Source organism: Pleurodeles waltl, chromosome 4_2 (assembly GCF_031143425.1).
Source record: "Pleurodeles waltl isolate 20211129_DDA chromosome 4_2, aPleWal1.hap1.20221129, whole genome shotgun sequence".
In the NCBI taxonomy this organism is placed as follows: domain Eukaryota; kingdom Metazoa; phylum Chordata; class Amphibia; order Caudata; family Salamandridae; genus Pleurodeles; species Pleurodeles waltl.
Genome location: NC_090443.1, coordinates 365,017,612 through 365,036,644, shown reverse-complemented (window position 1 = coordinate 365,036,644; position 19,033 = coordinate 365,017,612). Strand labels below are relative to the sequence as shown.

Below are 19,033 nucleotides of genomic sequence, written 5' to 3'. Positions count from 1 at the left end.
GTACGAACCCCCTCCCCACCCCCACCCCGACATGCACATACATGCACCCCGACATGCACACACCCCCAACATGCACATATACACACCCCCTACACACACATACACAACGGGGACACATACCCGAACACATACATGCAGACATGCGCACCTGCCGAACAGCACACATTACCCATAGACACAGCAGCACCCCCCGCCCGCATACACGCACTCACACACCCCCTCTACACACTCACACGCACACCCCCATGCACGCCCACATCACACAACACCCCCCCTCCCCTTCCCCTCACGGACGGTCAACTTACCTTGTGCGTTGGTCCTCCGGGAGGCGACGGGAGCCATGGGGAGGTGACCGCCAACAGAAGACCGCCAACAGAAGACCGCCACACAGAAATGTGGGTCGTAATTCTGTGGGCGGTGTTCTGCTGGCGTGGCGGTGGAGGTTGACCAGTCTCCACTTTCCCGCCGACCGCCAGTGTGGCTGCTGGCGGTTTTCCGGCGGTACGCTCCCAGCGGTCAGAATGCGCACAGCGGCATACCGCCGCGGTCGGCGGTCTTCACCGCGGCGGTAACTCGGCGGTCTTGCGAAAAGACCGCCAAGGTCAGAATGAGGGCCTTGGTGTGTAATTTTAAAGGTAAGATACAGAAGGCTTACTAATCATGTGTAAGGACACTTGAAGAAAACTTGAGGGGATAAATATAAATGGGATGTTCATGTGGTCCTTCTCTGATGCATTGAAATAGTAATCTATCGTAGAAGTGTGTTCAATCTGCGTGACTTCATTAGAAATAGGTTTATATGTTGGGCACCACTAAAGGCATATTTGTTTTAGTAAGATACTTAGGATATAATTATGTACCTATTCTGCATTGTTAGAGCAAATGGACACCTAGGCTATCCTTACGAGAATGAAATAGCAATGTTTCCAAGTATTCCCAAATGCAGGACTGCACCTGGTAAAATCACAAGTTTTTTGATGGGGGTCTTCCATCTGTTGAAAGCAGGTAGGAGATGTCCCCTAAGAAGTCTCCAAAACGTGAACCACATGCAGCAAACATTCCTGAATTTTGGGGTCGGTATTGACATTCCCTATTCTGGGGCCACAAAATCTGTGATACCCAGAAACTGGAGGTGGGAGGAGGAGGGAAGCAGTGGAGGGGGCTGGAAATGTTAACTCTGCCCCCAATCTAACTCCCCTGCACCTCGAAATAAAGGCCTTAGTTCAAACAATGAATGCTCTCTATCAGATAATTAAACTTCATAAATGGGTAATCAGAGCACAATGTGGTTATAACTAAACTCTAAAATCAATATGCAGTAGGAGTGTGAGATTTCAGTAACTCATCCCGTTTACCAATGTCGTAGATGGTGGGACTTCAGTGACCGAGCTGTCTAATCAAAATATACTGACAAAGTGATATCCAGCAAACAAGGTTTCTAACACGTTTGTAGTGAAACCTAAGTGACCAACTTCAATAACCAATATGCGATCAGAGAATTGAGGTGCTATGTGTGGTATTTAAAATCAGGTTTTGTTGAGTCAATTGATCACCACTACCCGAAATATATCATCAAAATTTGTTGAGAGGGCGAGACTTCAATAAATAAGCTCAGGCATCCATTTATTAACAGAATTTATAGCTCTAATAATAGAGTGCTATATTTAGAATGAGACAATGCAGTAAATTTTCATTTGATTAGATCTATAATAAATATGACAGTGAGAATTCAGTAACTTAGTTATTCCAGCAATTTGGTATAGGGTTTTGAAATATCAGTGACTGAACTCTATAATCAGGACCCCCCTCCAGGATCCCATCCCCCCTCACACCATGACATTCTTTTGAATGTTGGTCACTATATTCAAAATGTGGTAAGAAGACTTTTAGTGACTGAACTCTATGGTCAATGTGAACAGTGAACATGGTGCCCTTTACTCCATTTGCATTGTGTTTAAGCTTCAAACTTCATTAACTGGCTCTCAATGTAATAAGAGGGTGAGACTTCAGCGAGTGAGCTTTTTATTACGTATGTGGTGAGAGGGTGAGACTTCAGTTATCAGCCTCAAACCTCCATTGAGGATGGTCAGAACGTGAAATCCCAATTGCTTAATCTTCAAAGAGCCTATAATTTCCCTTTTATAAATTGAACATGCTTCAGTCTGCACTATGCCAGTCTCTCTTTTATGATAGCACAGTGTACTTCTACAAGTAGGGCTCACATTAACAAAGTAAAACAACTGTGGCTTGTTTCGCCCCAAACAGGTTGATTTCTCCTCCAGTTTAAGTCTATCTTGGACACAGTAGATGACCAGCCTCCTCTGCTTCATTCTCACAGATGTGTGCTTGAATTGTCTTCTGTGTCCAGCTGCAGGTATTCCAAGGTGCCCCTTTTATAGCTCGCAACGCGGAGGGGCTCTTGCACCCTGAAGCCTTCCTTCTCTCGCTTCTTCAGCGACTCTGCTATCTTCTCAGCAAATTCAGCCTGAAGACGCTGTTGATTTTCACTGAAAATGAAACCAACGCATTCTTTTATTACTTATGATTTATATTTTTTTCTTCGAAACTTGACAGAACACCCTACAATTGTTGAATCAAACAATTAAAAGTTGAAATAATTAGCAACAACTGTAAAACATTATTGTGTCCAATATTAATGAACATTACTCAACATAGTTCAGTGTAGTACCAATAACAGTTTAGTTACATATTTCTGACTTCTTAGATTCGGGCCTATAAAGTATTTCTGCTAGTAGAGGGAGCAATGACAGATGTAGTTAGAGCCAGGTATTCAAGTTTAAATTGTTGCTCAGGTCCTGAAAAGAGCCAATGCAATTTGCATGGAAACGTCTTCAGCCAGGACTGGTGCTTCAGACAAAGGACTGATCAATTTCTCCAGCATCGGAGGGGAACTCGGGAGTGGTCCTAACAGAGTGATCAATAATCACTTCTGTCAGTAGGACCGCACCTGTATTCCTTCACCAACTTCCAGAAGCAGGTAGTAATTAAAAAATGATTCTAACTATACAGCGAGCAACGACCCTGTCCTAAAAAAATGCCACCCTTACCTCATGGCAGCCTCGGCTGGTGGGTTGATTTATGCACCACAAATATGTTGATCCAACTCCTGAGGGATTAAATAACGTTTCATAGAGTTCAGCCAAGCGGTAGTTTTCTATAACAGATATTAACACTCTGCACATTTCCGTCACACCTGAAAAACTATAGAATAGTCAAAGAGCTCCCCAAACGTGGTCTGATAGGTTGTAGCTTGTACCTCAATCAAATCGATCGGTGCAAGGTAGGGCCGGAGGGTGAAACTTGCCACTTAAGTGGTGGGTGAGGGCCTTTGTCCTGATACAGTGTTATGTGTCCCCACTTGATCCTCTTTCTTCCTTGAATTAACTGTCAGTCTTAGTATGTGCAGTATTGGAGTAGAACAGTGTTCCCAACCTTTTGACTTCTGTGGACCCTGAGTATATCAATACTGGAACCCGGGGACCCCCATTGAATCATTATTGGAATGTGGGGACCACCCCCACCCCTGACCCCCCACTGAGTTATTACTCAAAGCTGGGGACCTAATCTGTTAAAATTATTAAATTTTCTAAGCAGTGGCAGACCCCCTGAGGAAGCTTTGCAGACCCCCAGGGGTCTCCGGACCACAGGTTGGGAAACACTGGAGCAGGAGGTTAAGCTCACTGTCTTTGGAAACCCTCCCAAGCTCCATGTGGTTTGTGAGAAGTAAGAGAAAAAACGTAATTCTTATAGCGAAACTCTATCATTATTTATATAAAAATTGGCACTGCATAATTAAAACTAACATGCAAGTGAAAGCCAATATTGCATATCTGGTCCTTGCAGGAGACCTTTGGAATTGTGCTGTATGTCACCGTGGGCTGATGCCCTGTATCGGTAACTCGGACACCGACCAATATGGTTCCATGTAGCCATGTCATGGCCCACTGGCCACAGATGGTTCACCTTCCTATGGGCCTCTCGTAGATAGATATGAAACTTTGTAAAATCACTGTTGTTGAATGAAGCCGCAAAAAATATGTATATTAATGAATAATGATTAGACATTTTGAGTTTGTTCTCCTTCAGAGCACTGAGAGCTAGACGCCGCACCTTTTCCTTAGTGAGCTTCTTTGTAGCCACAAATAATGTGTGACTCTTCTGTGCTTGATTGATGATCTCTGTTGCCGCAAGACCTTGGGTTTAACTAGTTGTGCTCTGCAGAAAATGACTCTATCACAGGCCTCAGAAAGTTATTCATGTATGCTCTTGAATGATGTGAATTCATCCATGTAAATCTATGTTGAATGAATCTTGACAAAGTTTATGTGCCTCTATTTTTGAGCTTCATCATTATATGGGTTACCTGCAGGGAAGAGTTACGAGTAAGCACAGCTGGTAGGCTAGAACACTGATATACTCTATAGCCATGAAACTATTGAATAGAAGTGTGGGCCACAAGTGCCCATGTCCTGTATCTCTGGATTGATTCCTTGTTCCTGATAGTTCAATCAGGAGGCATTTCAATACGTGGTTCTATCACAATTAAAGCCCATGCAGTGTCCCCTTAATTGGGAACTTAGTTGATTATTATCAGCATGGTGTGCCATCATCCTGTTATAATGGCTCAGACCATGGTCTACAAGTGCATCATCACACCACGTGCACATACCTTCTATCTGTACTCTGAAATTGCCATTCCTAGTACTGTAGTAGATGCCCCTCGATGCAAATGCAGTCATCAGTTCTTGCCTGTTTTTCCCTCCTTAGCCAAGGTATGCGATTACCAGGTTCCTTATCTGAACACTGTTTGAAATTAATTAGTTTCTTCTCCATCCCTCGCAGCCTGGGTTGTGAACTACATTTCAAACTTGTCCCTTTGAAGCAGTCACTAGCATTTAGCACTTTCCATCATGGGATTCTGCTTTGGTGGATCCAGGAATTCCGAAGTTTTGGGAGACGTTTTGCCATGAATAACCTTATTCAGGATCGGCTGCACCTAACAGTTAACCATTAGCTTCCATATGTGTTCCCCGGCTGCAATCACTTTTGTGGTCCTACAGGGCTTACACTCTGGGATGTGACATCCAAAGGTACCTTATGTAATGTCTTAGTCTGCTGATGAGACACAAATTCCAAAGCAGCCCTGAAACAGTCTTTCATTCCTCAATAATCTGTTTCAAGCAAAGTGGACACTAAGAAGGCTATGAATTAGCTACAAATCAATTTGGTCGAGAGGAATGTAATGACCTAGATTTCAGAGTATGTTGTTTGACCTGTAGACATTGGAGTATGATCCTTCTTAACTTAATAGCTTGCTCCCACTGCCTCTGACCTGGGTGAGCCATCTTGGTGTCCTCTTTGACCACAGTCTTAACATCTGTGTTCATATAGCTGAGGTCATTAGTGATATTTTATAAGAAGAAAATTAGTGTTGTCTGTCCATTGTTGCTGACTGAGAGGTAGAATATTTAGTTGGACGATGGTGATGTCTAATATACCTGCCTATGCAAGGGCTCCAAATGATCCATGTTGTCGTTCACAGGCAGCTCTAGAAAAAATATAAAAAGTGATACACCAATATGGTCATGGTTAATATTGTGTTTGAACAGTCAGCTGAAGGAACTACTTAAGAGATCTTCCTCCACAGTGGGGACTCATAATTCATTAACATGTTTGCAGATGCAAAACAAACAGGCAGTCTCTCCCATGATCTCCACTGAGCGGCAATAGTGGTGGTACTTAAAGAAAGTAAGCCAAGAGACAAATATTCCTCCTATCAACCATTATCTCTGCTCAACATGAAGGTGAAAATAATGGCCAAAATCGTGGCCTATGGAATCATTGTGGTAGTGCTGAGACAGATTCATTCATGACCAGATGGAATTCATCCAAAGGCAGTTTACCAGACTTAACATAGAGGTACAAAACTGGATGGGGAGATTGAGGAGGAGATGAGAGACATGGGTCATGTTTTTATACATGGACTCGATTGCGGAGGAAAACATTAACAGAGTTACTTCACAAACTTTCAATTGGGAAGGGACACCAGACAGTGCTGCCCTCTGTCACCTCTCCTCTTCACCCTAGTGATGGTACCCCTGTTCTGCTGGATCAAGGAAAACCGAGAGGTAGAGGTGTTTGGGTTTAAGAATACACCATTTCATTATAAGTGGAAGACATATTCCTTTATGTTGCAAATCCAAGTTGTTTAATACAAAACACGCTGGACATCTTCAAGGGTTTCAGAACGAGCTCAGGATATGAAATTGAGTGGCAGAAGTTTACATTAATCAGGACCCCACTGAGGGTATGCTAGGAACAGTCCAGCTGACAGTCCGTCAAGGTGGATTCAGATAGCTGGGGTTTTAAGTTACACAATACAGGGAAACATTCTTATCAAGGAACTTAGAACCAGGTCTGACCAGCTTTAGAGAAGTGATATATTGGTGAATACTGCAGCTGTTGTTGCTGGTTAAATCAGCATTGTTTAAAATGATTTCCAAGCATTGCTTCCTGTATGTAACACAAAACACCTGTTATTTGATGACCCTTCCTAATATCAGACAATTCTAATGGGCCTGACAGCTCGTAGTAGTTATCAACTGGGCCTTCCCTGTTCAGGGAGAGCCTGTCCGTCTAAACTGCCAAGATATTGGAAAGCAGTATGCTTATACTGTTAGCATCTGTTCGTCGTGTGTAGTGCTGTAGATTCACATGCTGCTCATACTTTTGCCATCTAGTGTTGGGCTTGGACGTTTGCAAATAGTTTTTCCTCCGAGACGTCTTTTGAGTTATGAGGCATGGTGTGAATCCTTCCTTAGTTGGCAATGTGCAATTACACTGACTTCATTGTTAGATTATTCCTCACATAGTGGGTGAAAGCACAGATGGAGCAGTAAGTAGAGAACACGGTGACCACACATTATGTTGTGTGCAAGAAATTAGGAGTTAAAAAGTGATGAAAAATATCTGAAACAATTGCAGGTTCCTGGAGAGGTGGGTGGGCACAGGCGAAGCTAAAGCATTACAAGTTATGAACAGATGCTTACAGCGTAAGTAACACATTCCTTTTGTAGCGTGCGTGGCTGTAAAAACACATGCTCTGAATAGGCTGTAAAGCAGTATTCCCATAAGCGGTGGACAGCTAGTGGATGGTGTAGAAGTTTGCAAGAAAGACTTTAAGAAGGTTTGGCTAACCCTAGCTTTTTGGTGTGTTAGGACATCCACACAATAGTGTTTGGTGAAGGTGTATGGCTGTGACCATGTAGCTGGCTTACAAATGTGAGCTAAGGGGTGTTCCAGAGGAAAGCCATATTTTGAGATGGAATGTGGTCTCGGCGGGTAGGCAAGATTCTCTTAGCTTTGAGTTAACAGGCCTGGATGCATATGCCAATCCACCAGGCTAGCCTATTTTGATATAGGATGGCCCCTGTGAAGTTGTGAGAAAGCAAAAAAGAGTTACTGGGTCTTGTGAAAGGGTTTGATCCTACCAAATTGGTTAAAGATGGCAAGTTTAACATCAAGTGTGTTTACACTCTTTCAGATACCTAACTGGTTGGGTAAAGAAACCTGGAAGCTCTATAGTCTGTTTAAGGTGTAAAGGTGATACCCCTTTGGATAGAAAACTGGTGATTAGTCCGGAGAACGTCCTGTCATTGTGGACATGAAAGAAAGGCTCTTTTAGTGTGAGAGCCTGTAGCTTGCTAATGCACCTTAAGGAATTAATAGCAGCCAGGAAGGAAATCTTCCACAAGAGGAACTGTAGTGTCATGAGTCCTATTTATGGTCTCACTATAATTATGCTTTATTTTTTAGCACTCTAGTAATTATGATGTTTCTGCTCTGCACTGTCATACATTTTTCTTTCATGTCATTGTTTTGCAACATACTGTAATGTCACTTGTTGTGCAGCCACTTTCCTGGGATTCTGTCTGTACATTCTCCGACTGCTCAGTGGGCACAGCAAGTGCCAGGTGTTGTTTTCTGTCCGTCTAGCAATCGTTCCCAAGATCCAATAAAAATAAAACTCAGTAGCTTTTCACAGTATCAAGCTAATGTTATAAATTAGGTCCCATAGTATTTAGCTCTATAGAGGAGGATTCCAGCAGAGTTGACCCGTCTGTGGAACAGATGCCCTTTGGGGCTTGCAGACTGTGTAAACTGAATTTACACTTCCATGTAAGGACCACTTTACTATGCATACAGAGGTATGCTGTTCGCTGTTCCCAGAGGACACTAATTATAATAGCCTTCCTGAGCATACCATAATAAGATAAGCTTAGTCCACTAGATATGCATTATGGTGGCACTATTTTTGATATACATTTTTCTAACTGCTATTCTGATTTTTATAATTATTGCCAGCATTGTAATCACATTTAATTTGCTTCATAATAGACTGTTAGTTTAAATAAATATATAGTGTACATTCATTGTGTCTTTTTTACTGTTGCTATGGATGTGTATGTCTGAGATAATTTACACTACGGCTCCCTGAGAGGGGACTAGAGTGTTGTGCTTTTTAGGTTACCACAATTGCTTGCAACTCTGTAAGCTAGGAGTGCAAGTAAGGCACTGTGAGTTAGCTAGGTATTTTGGTATGACAGTACTGATTTGGAAGAAGTTGCACAGCCCCTGCATTCTGACGTTCTGTTGTCCCATGGCACAGTTCTGCAAAAGCAGAATCCCTGCGACAGTAGGGGACAGAAGTGCATGGGTTCAAATGGAGGGCCCATAAGTCTAGTGAGGACCACATTAAGGTTTCAAACTGGGGCAGGTAGGACTCTTGGTGGGATGATTCCTTTGGGTCCTTCCATAAAAGCCTCGATGACAGGGATCCTGAATAGTTAAGATTATTCTATATTCAGCATGTATGCCACAATAGCAATAAAATTAAGGCATATACAGGTGTTGGCAAGGCCACATTCGTAAATGAAGGTGATAGGCAGTGTCCTTGACTTTTTGCTTAGAGGAGTCTAGGCAATTTGAAATGCAATAATCTACAAACCTTTTCCAATCAGCAGCATAACTAGCATGCAGAGTGTATCTGTAAACTTACTTTAGGATGTACATTCATTCCTGGGCTAGACTGAGGTATGCAAACTCCAGGATTTCAGGGGCCATATTGCTAGGTTGAGCTGCCTGGGGTCTGAGTGCCTAACTCTACCTTGGTTTTGTATGAGAAGGTCCAGCCTGTTAGGGGAGCTTCTAGTAGGGTACATGTGACATCTTGAGTGTTGAGAACCAGTGCTATCTGGCCCATGTGAGAGCCATCAGGATGAGAGTGAGGGATGTTTACTGAAGGTTCTTGGCCTTGTACGAGAGAAGTGAGAGATAATAAAAAGCAGAGGCAAAGCTCTCTGATAACTTCCTCCATAGAGCATTGCCCATGGACTGAGGATGTGGAAACCTGGAATGAAGTTTTGACATTTTCTTTTTTCTACAGTGGCAAAGAGGTCTATGTTGGGTACACCCCAATAGCAGAAGTACAGAAGTAGAACTTGCAGGTGGAGATCCCATTCATGGACTTGGTTATGTGTCCCACTAAGGAGGTCTTCAAAGTCATTGTCCACTCAGAGGAGGTGCTCTGCTAGAAGGTGTATCCAATGGTGAATTGCCCAATGCTAAATACACTGTGCCACTGCAGAGAGCTCCGGAGACTGGATACCATGTGCCACACTGCTTGTGCTAATAGTACATGGCAGTCAGGTAGTCTGTTCCTCTCAGGACTACTTTGCCCAAAATGTCCTGGAAGAAGACTCTGAGTATTAGCTGGGTGGCTAGAAGTTCTAGGTGAGGCGATCATGTGCCTTTGATTGTGATGTCTTAGAGATGCTCCCTCCACCCTGGTAAGTGAGGCATCTGTGGTAATGGTGACTTGCAGAACAGGGTCCATAAAGAGCGGCCCGACAACAGGTTGTGACTGTTGTACCACTGCTCAGGGCGATGGGTGCTAACCCATATCAACACTCAATCTCCCCACTGAACCTCCACCTGTAACCATTGTGCCCAAAGTCATCCTGCAGTGGAAGCATGTTTAACCTGTCATAGGGAACATGGGCTACAGAGGAGGCCATCATCCTCAGGAGGTTCATCACTGTTCTGACTGTGAGCTGATGATGTGGCAGTAGCTGATGAAGTGCCTGCACTTTTTGCTGATTAAGGTAGACTTTGGCAGTGACTGCCTTCAGAATGGACCCTAGAAAGGGCTGAACCTGAAAAGCATGGGGATGTGACTTGGTGGCATTTATGGTGAAACCCAATCTGTGCAGAAGGGAAATTGCAGCTTGGGTTTTGGCTAGACACTGTTGCTTGCCTGCACATCTGATCAGTAAATCGTCAATATAGAGGAACACATGGATACCCCGCTTTTGAGGTGGGCTGCTATCACGGCTAAGCATTTGGTGAACACCCTCAGATTTCTGGTGACCTTGAATGGTAACACTTTGAATTAGTGATGATGCCCACTAATGACAAAGCGGAGGAATCAGCAATAAACTGGATAGAAGGTTATGTGAAGTGGGCATCCTTCAGATCTAGTAAGATTAAGAAGTCACCTTGCTGCTGCAGCAGGATGACATACTGCACTGTGGTTATGTGGAAGTGTTCCAAAAGGATATACTTGTATAGGTGCCTGAGGTCTAGTAGTGGTCTTGGGAGTCCTCCTTGCCACTCTTTTGCCAGCTCAGCTGCATCAATGCGCCTGCTCTCCCTGTCAAGAGGGGAAGCATTGCTTGTAGCTTGGGTGGCAGCTCTCTTACAAATGGTGGTATAGGAGGTATAGGGGGCCAGAGTGAGAAGGTTTACATTTATTTCTCAATCCAAAGTGTTAGCACACAGGGTTTTACTGGCTCTGTAAAGGTATCTGGCACGGGGAGGTGGGTGTCTGGTAGGTGTGTCCTTGAGCCTTAAGGAGGAAAAGGATGTGAAGGGGCATTTAGTTATGGAGTGCCCTTGAAGAGAAACATCCTCTTCTTGGGCCAAGTCTGAGTGGTGTAGTGGCGATCTTGCCGGTGCAGGGTGGATAATGATCCATCTTTGCCTTTCATCAAACTCCTGCTGAAGTTTCTCGAGGATGGGCCTCTTGGAGAGTTCAGAGCTGGAGTCAGACAGTGGTCTTAGAGCAGATGCTGCTTTCGGTGCCGGCTGGGGAGGAGGCACTGACAGAACCTTCGGCTTTGATGTGTGCTTGGGCGTTTCAGTGCCAAGATGTCTGTTCAGACTGGAAGACTGATGGGGGTAGAGCCCTTCTTGGCTCCTATGCCTTACATTGGTGCCAACTGGATCCCAAAGGCAGCTGTGGATCTGGAGGTGGTGGTGGTTTATGGCTGGGCTTGATGGATGACCCCTTGAGGGGCAATTCTCCCCACCTTGACATGCAACCTTTTGTGTGCATTGTGAGCTTGGGTTTCTACTGTATTCACAACTCTCTGCATAGACTTTATATGAGGGCCGGTGTTGACTGAGGTAGACAGAGCACCTTAGTCGACCCTTCTTCTTCCTCCTTCTCCAGCCTGGAAGAGCTGGAGCAGATGACCTCTTGGCTGGACTGATGGGCTAGAATACCTGAAGACTCAGGGGCATATTTATACTTGTTTTGCCCTGAATTTGTGTCATTTTTTTTTAACGCAAATTTGGTGCAAAACTAACTCCAAATTTATACTTTGGCGCTAGACCTGTCTAGTGCCAAATTTATACTTTGGCGCTAGACCTGTCTTGTGCCAAATTTATGGAGTTAAAGTAATTTTTGGGACGTGGAAACCCACTTTGCGTCAATGAGATGCAAAGTAGGCGTTCCCGTGCAAAAAAATGGCTCTAAGGCCCTAGCACCTTATTTATCCTCCCATGCAAAAATCACACATGGGGGGAAGGAGAGGGCAAAAAATGGTGCCAAGCTTGCTTGGCACCATTTTTTAACGCCTGGGTCAGGGTAGTCGTTAGGGGACCAATGGGTCTAATTCCATGGTGGAACACCATAGAATAAGCCCACAGGTGCCCTCCTCAGGTCCCAGGGACACCCCCACCCACATCAGAGGGACAGCCGAGGATGGGGGACTCCATCCCAGGTAAGTATTTTTTTTTTTAAGTGTCATTGGGAGCCCTGAAATGGGCCCCACTACATGGCACTGGGTGCAATGGCCATGCACAGGGGACCCTGGTCCACTGTGCTGGCCATCGGGGTGGTGGGCATGACTCCTGCCTTTTCTAAGACAGGAGTCATGTGGTATGGATGGTTTTGCGTCAGAAAAAGACTAGGTAGGTTAGAGTCATTTTTTTACTCTAACCTGCCTAACGTCATTTTTTGGTGCAAAACCCCCTTCTTCCATACTGCCGGCCCCACCTGACTAATGTAATTTTTTTTTTCTACGCTAGCCTACCCTTTGCACCGGCTTGCAGCATTCCATAAATATGGTGCCCGGCTGGTGCACAGAAATGGTGCAAGCCAGTGCTAAACTTTTTCGTGCAAAACTGCGTTAGTGCAGTTTTGCACCAAAAAGTATAAATCAGGGCCTCACTGTACACTTCCTTCTCTGCATCACGTGGGTCCACTTCGCTGAAAATGTCCAGCATTACTTCATTTGATCGGTGCATCTTGGGGTGGACTCAGCATCTATCTCTCTGTTGATGACAGGTCTTTTTGCACCTGGAGTCACACAGACGGTGCAACAGTTGTTGTCATGCTCTAGGGAGAGCAGCAGTTACAGATGCTGTGGAGGGCACCCCACTTGTTTTTTGCATGGCACTGAGGGCACTTCCTGAAGTGTGTCCTTTCCATCACTTTCTATGCCTGTCTATTCTCTGAAGTCAGGATGATTGATTCAGAGCCTGGGGGGCAGGGCGCACTGAGGGTTGGAGATATGGTCTTTGGTGATGGTCTCTAAAGCATGTCGAGGGAGAAGAGAAAAAGAATGACTGTGGAAGTAGGAATCTTCTTGGTGATGGGAATGGAAAGAAACAGGCTTGGTGCAGCAAACGTTCAATGCAGAAAACATGAAATTCAGGAGTAATGTCGAAACACATCTGAACTCGAGGGCAGAGAAAAACAGTCTGGATGCAACAAACACATTAGAAGAGGACTAGACATGAGTTCTTGAAGAAATCCCTTTCAAAGAAGGAGTTGAGTGGACGCATTGTGGAAGGATTTGGTTTTTACAAATCTATAAAACACTAACAACCCCCCAGCTAGCTGGTAAAAGCTTAAAAGGAGGTGGCAAGAAGACCTAGCTGAGCTGCAAAATGGGGAATTGTAGGATGCAATTAGACACCCAAGAGAGGTATTGATCCCCTCCAATTTCAGTTCGATTCAATTCAAAACAATACCTAAAGCCTCTTATCATAAGATGGCCTTGTCCCCCACAGGGACCGGCTTCTAATGTAAAAAAGGAAGAGGGCACTCGGACACACAGGTTATGGGGATACAAAAAACATCTAGAAAGAGGTAGTGTAAGAGATGTCAGCGGAAATGGGCAAAGCAATCCAACTGGTGCTAAAGTAAGTCATAGTCGGGATTCCAGGAAAGGAGGGATCAAAATGATAGAAAAAAATTATATGCTGTTAGATTGGGTTCATAATGGCCAGACACAATATTATGAGATACCAGGGAAGCCACAGTGTCCCCACATTGGAACAGTGGCAGTGGAAAATGTCTGGAACGGGAAAAGGGATGCTCAGGAAATCACCAAAAGACATTTAGGCCTTGGATGGAACACTTAAGGGTTAGCAGAAGATGAATAGGTGGGGAGGGACAGAGATGACCTATGAGCTTCCTCCCAAGACTAAGGCCCATATTTAAGAAACGTTAGCGCCGCCTTTGCACCAGTATTTTTTAAACAAAAGCAGCTCTAACCTAGCGCCATATTTATATTTTGTTGCTAGACCAGTCTAGGAACAAAAGTTTAGCCTTAATGTAATTTTTTGGAGCGTCACCCAACTCTGCATCGTTTAACGACAATGATATGCAAGATATGCGTTCCCTCCTAAAAAATGATGCTAGGTTGCTAGCGCCATATTTATCAGCCAGGCGATAAAATACAAGTGCCTAGGAAAAATGGCGCTAATATACTGGCTTGCGTCAAAAATGTAACGCCTGGTCAGTTAAAGTGACGTTAAGCACAGTTACGTAGGGAAATACATTGCAAACATCTTGGAGTCCACCATGGTGTCACTATTTTGGGCACCAAGAGGGCCACACCAACTCCCAGCATCACCGGAGGCAGCCTATCCTCCATAAGTATACATCCTTGACTGCAGTGTGCCACTGGGGGCCTCTTACATGAGGCCACCTGGCTTGCACTGGTGCTCTTGGGATTTCCATGTGGACACTGGTCCCCTGTTTTGGGTATTGTTGTTGTTCTACTGTTTCCTGTCTATTCTTGGACAGGCATCATTTTTTGACTGCTTGTGTGACCGAAAATGATGCCAGGCTGATAGCGGCAAAATGTTTGTCGCTAATCAGCCTACCATCATTTTTGGCCCACTAGCTCCATTTTTTGTATCGCTGTCTATCACCGGCTAGCATTGTTTTTTATGACGCTAGCTTTTTCTCAGCGCCATGGTGCGCCATTTCATAAATATGGGGCAGCCATGCCGCTGAGAAATGTCATGTGGCGTTAACTATTTTGACGCACAACTGCACTAGCAGTGGTGCTTCATTTGTCATGAAATATAGGCCTAATTGCATGGACTGAAAGTACCAGCCAAGTGGTGATCAGAGTTCCGGATGAAATGCTAAGGACTCAGGGGTGCAAAAATCATAAACACCATTCTGTGAAAAGAGGGAGATATCCGAGCTGGACTTGTCTGGAAAGCCTCCTGATAACAAACTTGCCTGTGGTGCAAATATGTACTGTTGTGTTATAAAATGAAAAAATCTATAAAAAAGAAGTGTAAAAACCCCACTATTTCAAACTTTACAGCAACCACTGTTGGCAGCAACACAACCATTACCAGCAACACTACCACCACTAACATCTCCACTTATATCACCACAACCATTGTTATGACAATTAGCACCCCAGCACCATCTTTACATTTATCGGCATTACTTCCACCACTCTACTTACTACCATTATGCAAGCATTACCATTTACACGATCAGAGTCACTACTGCCACTATAACCGCCACCATTACAAACACCACCATTACCTCCACAATTATTATGATCATGATCACCATCATTAACCCTACCACCTTACCGTTACCACCATGTTAGAAATGGGGTCCCTAGTTGGCAGGGGTATGCACCCTGTGCAAGTCGGGACCACCACTCCAGTCAGGGTAAGTCAGATACACACTTAGAAATTACTTGTGCTCATCCTATGTTAGCTTGACACAGAGCAGTCAGCTATCCTAAAGTTTAGAAAAACAGACAATAATTTTACAATAAAATCAAGACCAAAATGACAAAAACCCAATGAGTAGAAGTCAAGTTATGAATTGGAGAAGAATATGTGTAAAAATAATGCTTACAGGCAGATAGTGCTATAGGTGTTACTTGAGGGTGGGCAAGAGCCACGGAGCCCCGGGGAACAGAGTTCCTTGATCCTGGTCGCAAACACGAGATGTGGGGTCAATCCATCGGTAGATGCATCGATGTCACTTTTGCAGTTGAAGGATGCATTGATTGTTCCTACGCATTGATGGTGATGCGTTGGTTTCCGAAGATAAATGTCGAAGCCTCAAGATGTTGATTCCGAAGTCAGTGCGCTGTGTTTTTCCACACTGACGAAGGGATGCGTTGATCTTCCATCAGCGTTTGTGACTATGGTGGCTTCAGTGCTGTGTTGGTGCTGATGCGCAGGGTGCCGTTTCCAGTAGGCAGGGGATGCATCAGTCGATACGGCGGTTCCAGAGATGCTGCTCAGGCCCCAAGTGTGATGCACTGATTTTACTCTGGATACAGGGTTGATTTGTTGGTTACCGCTTCTGGTAGGCAGGTCATGCATCAGTTTCAGTGGTGCAAGTGTCTGGGTTCACTTCCAGGCACAGGAGCAGTGCTAGAGCCTTTGCTGTCCCCGAGTCTCTTGCAACAGAAGGCAAGCCAACTACCCCTTGGAGATCACTTTGGGTTGAAAGGCAGAGTCCAGCTCTCCCTCAGCAGGGACAGAGAGCAGCAGGCAGCAGGACATCATAGCAGAAAAGCAGTCCTTCCAGGTCAGCAGCCCAGCAGAGTAACAGTCTTTGATACAGCACAGCAGTTCTTCTGACAGACTCCAGTTGTAGGTCCAGAAGTGTCTGATTTGGTGACGTCAGAGCCCCAGTACTTATACCCAGTTGTGCTTTCGAAGTTGGGATGACTACACTTTATTCTTAGCCCTGGCTCCAGACTATCAGTAGGGGTTAATCAGCTCTTTGTGTAGAGACATGCACTGCCTATTCAGGTGTAAGTGTCAGCTCCCCTTGCCCTTCCTGCCCAGGAAGAGTTATCCGAATGCTGATGAGTGCTCAGACACACCTAATCTTCCTGTGTTTGTGGCTGTCTAGAGGGAATGAACCAAGTGTAGCTGTCACCCATCCCAGACATGTATTGGAGATAGGCTGCAGGCACACTAAGGTGTAAGATCAGAGAAATAGCCACTTTCTAAAGGTGCCATTTCTAACATAATAATGTTAAATCCAACTCTACCGGTAAAGAGGATTTATCATTACCATTCTAATTCAATTCCAATTACCATTACATGACATAGCTACTCCTTCTTAATCAGGAATTACAGCTTAATTTTTGTAATAAGGAATTCCCAATGTTAACCTATGAGAGGAGTAGGCCTCACAGCAATGAAAAACAAATGTGGGTGTTTTCATTACTAAGACATGCAAAACTTAAAAATACATGCCCTACCTTTTACTTTCACAGCACCCTGCCATATATGCTATCTAGGTCCTACCCTAGGGGAAGTTTAGGTGTAATAAAACAGGAGATTAAGGCTTGGCAAAGGGTTTTAACTGCCAAAAACCCGGAGTGGCAGTAAAACTGCTCACACAGGCTCTGCAGTGGCAGACCTGAGCCATGTTCAAATGGCTTCTTGTATGGGTGGCACTAACAGCGCTGCAGGCCCACTCGTAACATTTAATTTATAGGACTTGGGAATAGGGTATGCTACTTTACAAGGGAATTACATTTAAATGTAATATGCTAATTTTGGATACACCAATGTTACCATGTTTAGGAGAGAAGCACATGCTCTTTAGCACTGGTTAGCAGTGATAATGTGTTCAGGGTCCTAAGGCCAACAAAAAGATTCAGCAAAAAGGTGAAAGTAGGCAAAGAGTTTGGGGGAAGGCAACCCTAAGTCTGACAGGTTTAACACACCACTATTGCCACTAACCACCATTACCACTAGTACCATTATCACTACCATTATTGGCATTACCACTACCCTTCTCACTATTGCCATCTTTACCACTGTCACCATTATCATGACCAGCACAATTAAAACCATTACAACTATCATCAGTACCATTACTATCTTTACCACCAGTGCAGCCAATACCACCAGAAACCCTGATTACCAACATTATTACCACTGCCGTCACAGCTACTACTACAACACACTTGTTTTTGTTGTTGCAGTTACTACCAATTTTACTCTTATTACCATCTTTACTATCACACTGCCACCATTACCAACACCACGGTTTATACTATTGCTACCCCCACAATCAACATCACTGCCTTTATCACATCCATTACCACCAGTATCCCACCACCATTACAATCACCATCATTACCAATACTGGCATTACCACTGCTACCAAAACCATTACCTCCACCACCATTATCATCACTATCTTCACTACTATCGACCCATATTCACCATTACCACTTTACCACCACTTCCACCACCATTATTATGGCCACCATTACCACTAGCACCACCATTACAATATCATCATTATCACTACTACCACACTATATAAACAATAACCCCATCACAATTAATGCTACCTCCACCACCACAACCACCACTGTTACCACCACCACCATTATCACCAAATGTGGGTGCCTGCACTACGACTGGGAATTTTGAAAAAGTGTCATAGATGACTAGCATGTGGCAGCTGTCACACAAACTACTAAAGTCCACACTGATGTCACACCAGTGTCCTTGCTTGGACTGTCGGTTGGAACTGGAGGAGGTTGGACTGGCAGTTTGCTGGTTTGGCATCAGTGGCATTGTGCAACCATATAATCAACTTCGGTGTCCACAGCAGGGAACTAGATCTGCCTTAGTTGCGCTTTGGTTTTTGTGAAGCCTTGGTGGCCTGTGTGCGCCACCGCTAGCATTGGTGCTCGTAGCGAGTGAGGGATGATGATTCAATGGTCATGCAGGAGGAGCCCTTGCAGCATGGTGCTGAGCTCATGGCAGACATTCCATGGAGCAGACAGGTCGGGCTGAGTGATGTCTTCATTCTCCTAATATCTTGAAGGAACCCCTTTCATTTTCTGGAGGTAGCAGGTCCCCACCCTCTGTGGATGCCCAGATCTGAAACAGTGGCATCAGCAATGTCACTCACTCAATGGGAAGAGTTTCCTTTTAAATGTGCCAGCAGCATTTTTCGGTGTCAGTGAGGGCTTTGCTGGCATGCACAACAGTGGTCCAGTGGTTGGTTCCTGTGTGCTGCATCAGGACAGCTCTGAGGCCAACAGAGCTGCATCAACCACCAACCCTTTTTGATGGCTCGGAAGGTGACTTCTTCACCTGGACTCCACATCTTTGGTGTTGACGCCTTGGTGAGGTGTCTCAGTGGGTCCGCCAGCATCACTAGGTTGGGAATAAACATCCTGCAGTTTGTTGTAAGGTCGAGGAAGCCATGGGGCTGGACCAGAGACTCTCTCAATAACTCTTGTGCCTTCTAGTTTTTGTAGCCATGCTTCCACTGGACAGAAATGGAATGGGACTCGGTGGTGTTGGAGTGCAACTGGGTAGACCAATGGTCTTTATGGAGGGAGATCAGGAGGCCCAAACCGGTGACCGCGTGAAGGAAGTTGAGGAGCAGGCAATCAATGTCCCC

At 44.7% G+C, this 19,033-nt stretch overlaps 1 protein-coding gene across 1 annotated transcript in view; it reads right to left on the bottom strand.

The window, feature by feature from the left end:
• Positions 1–623: 623 nt before the first annotated feature.
• Positions 624–19,033, bottom strand: part of LOC138292721 (guanylyl cyclase C-like) — a 453,160-nt gene continuing 434,750 nt past the window's right edge. Inside the window, exon 27 of the mRNA XM_069231453.1 lies at positions 624–2,507. Within this exon, the coding sequence (XP_069087554.1) occupies positions 2,333–2,507 (175 nt within the window). The 3' untranslated portion in view covers positions 624–2,332. The remainder of the gene's footprint in view (positions 2,508–19,033) is intronic.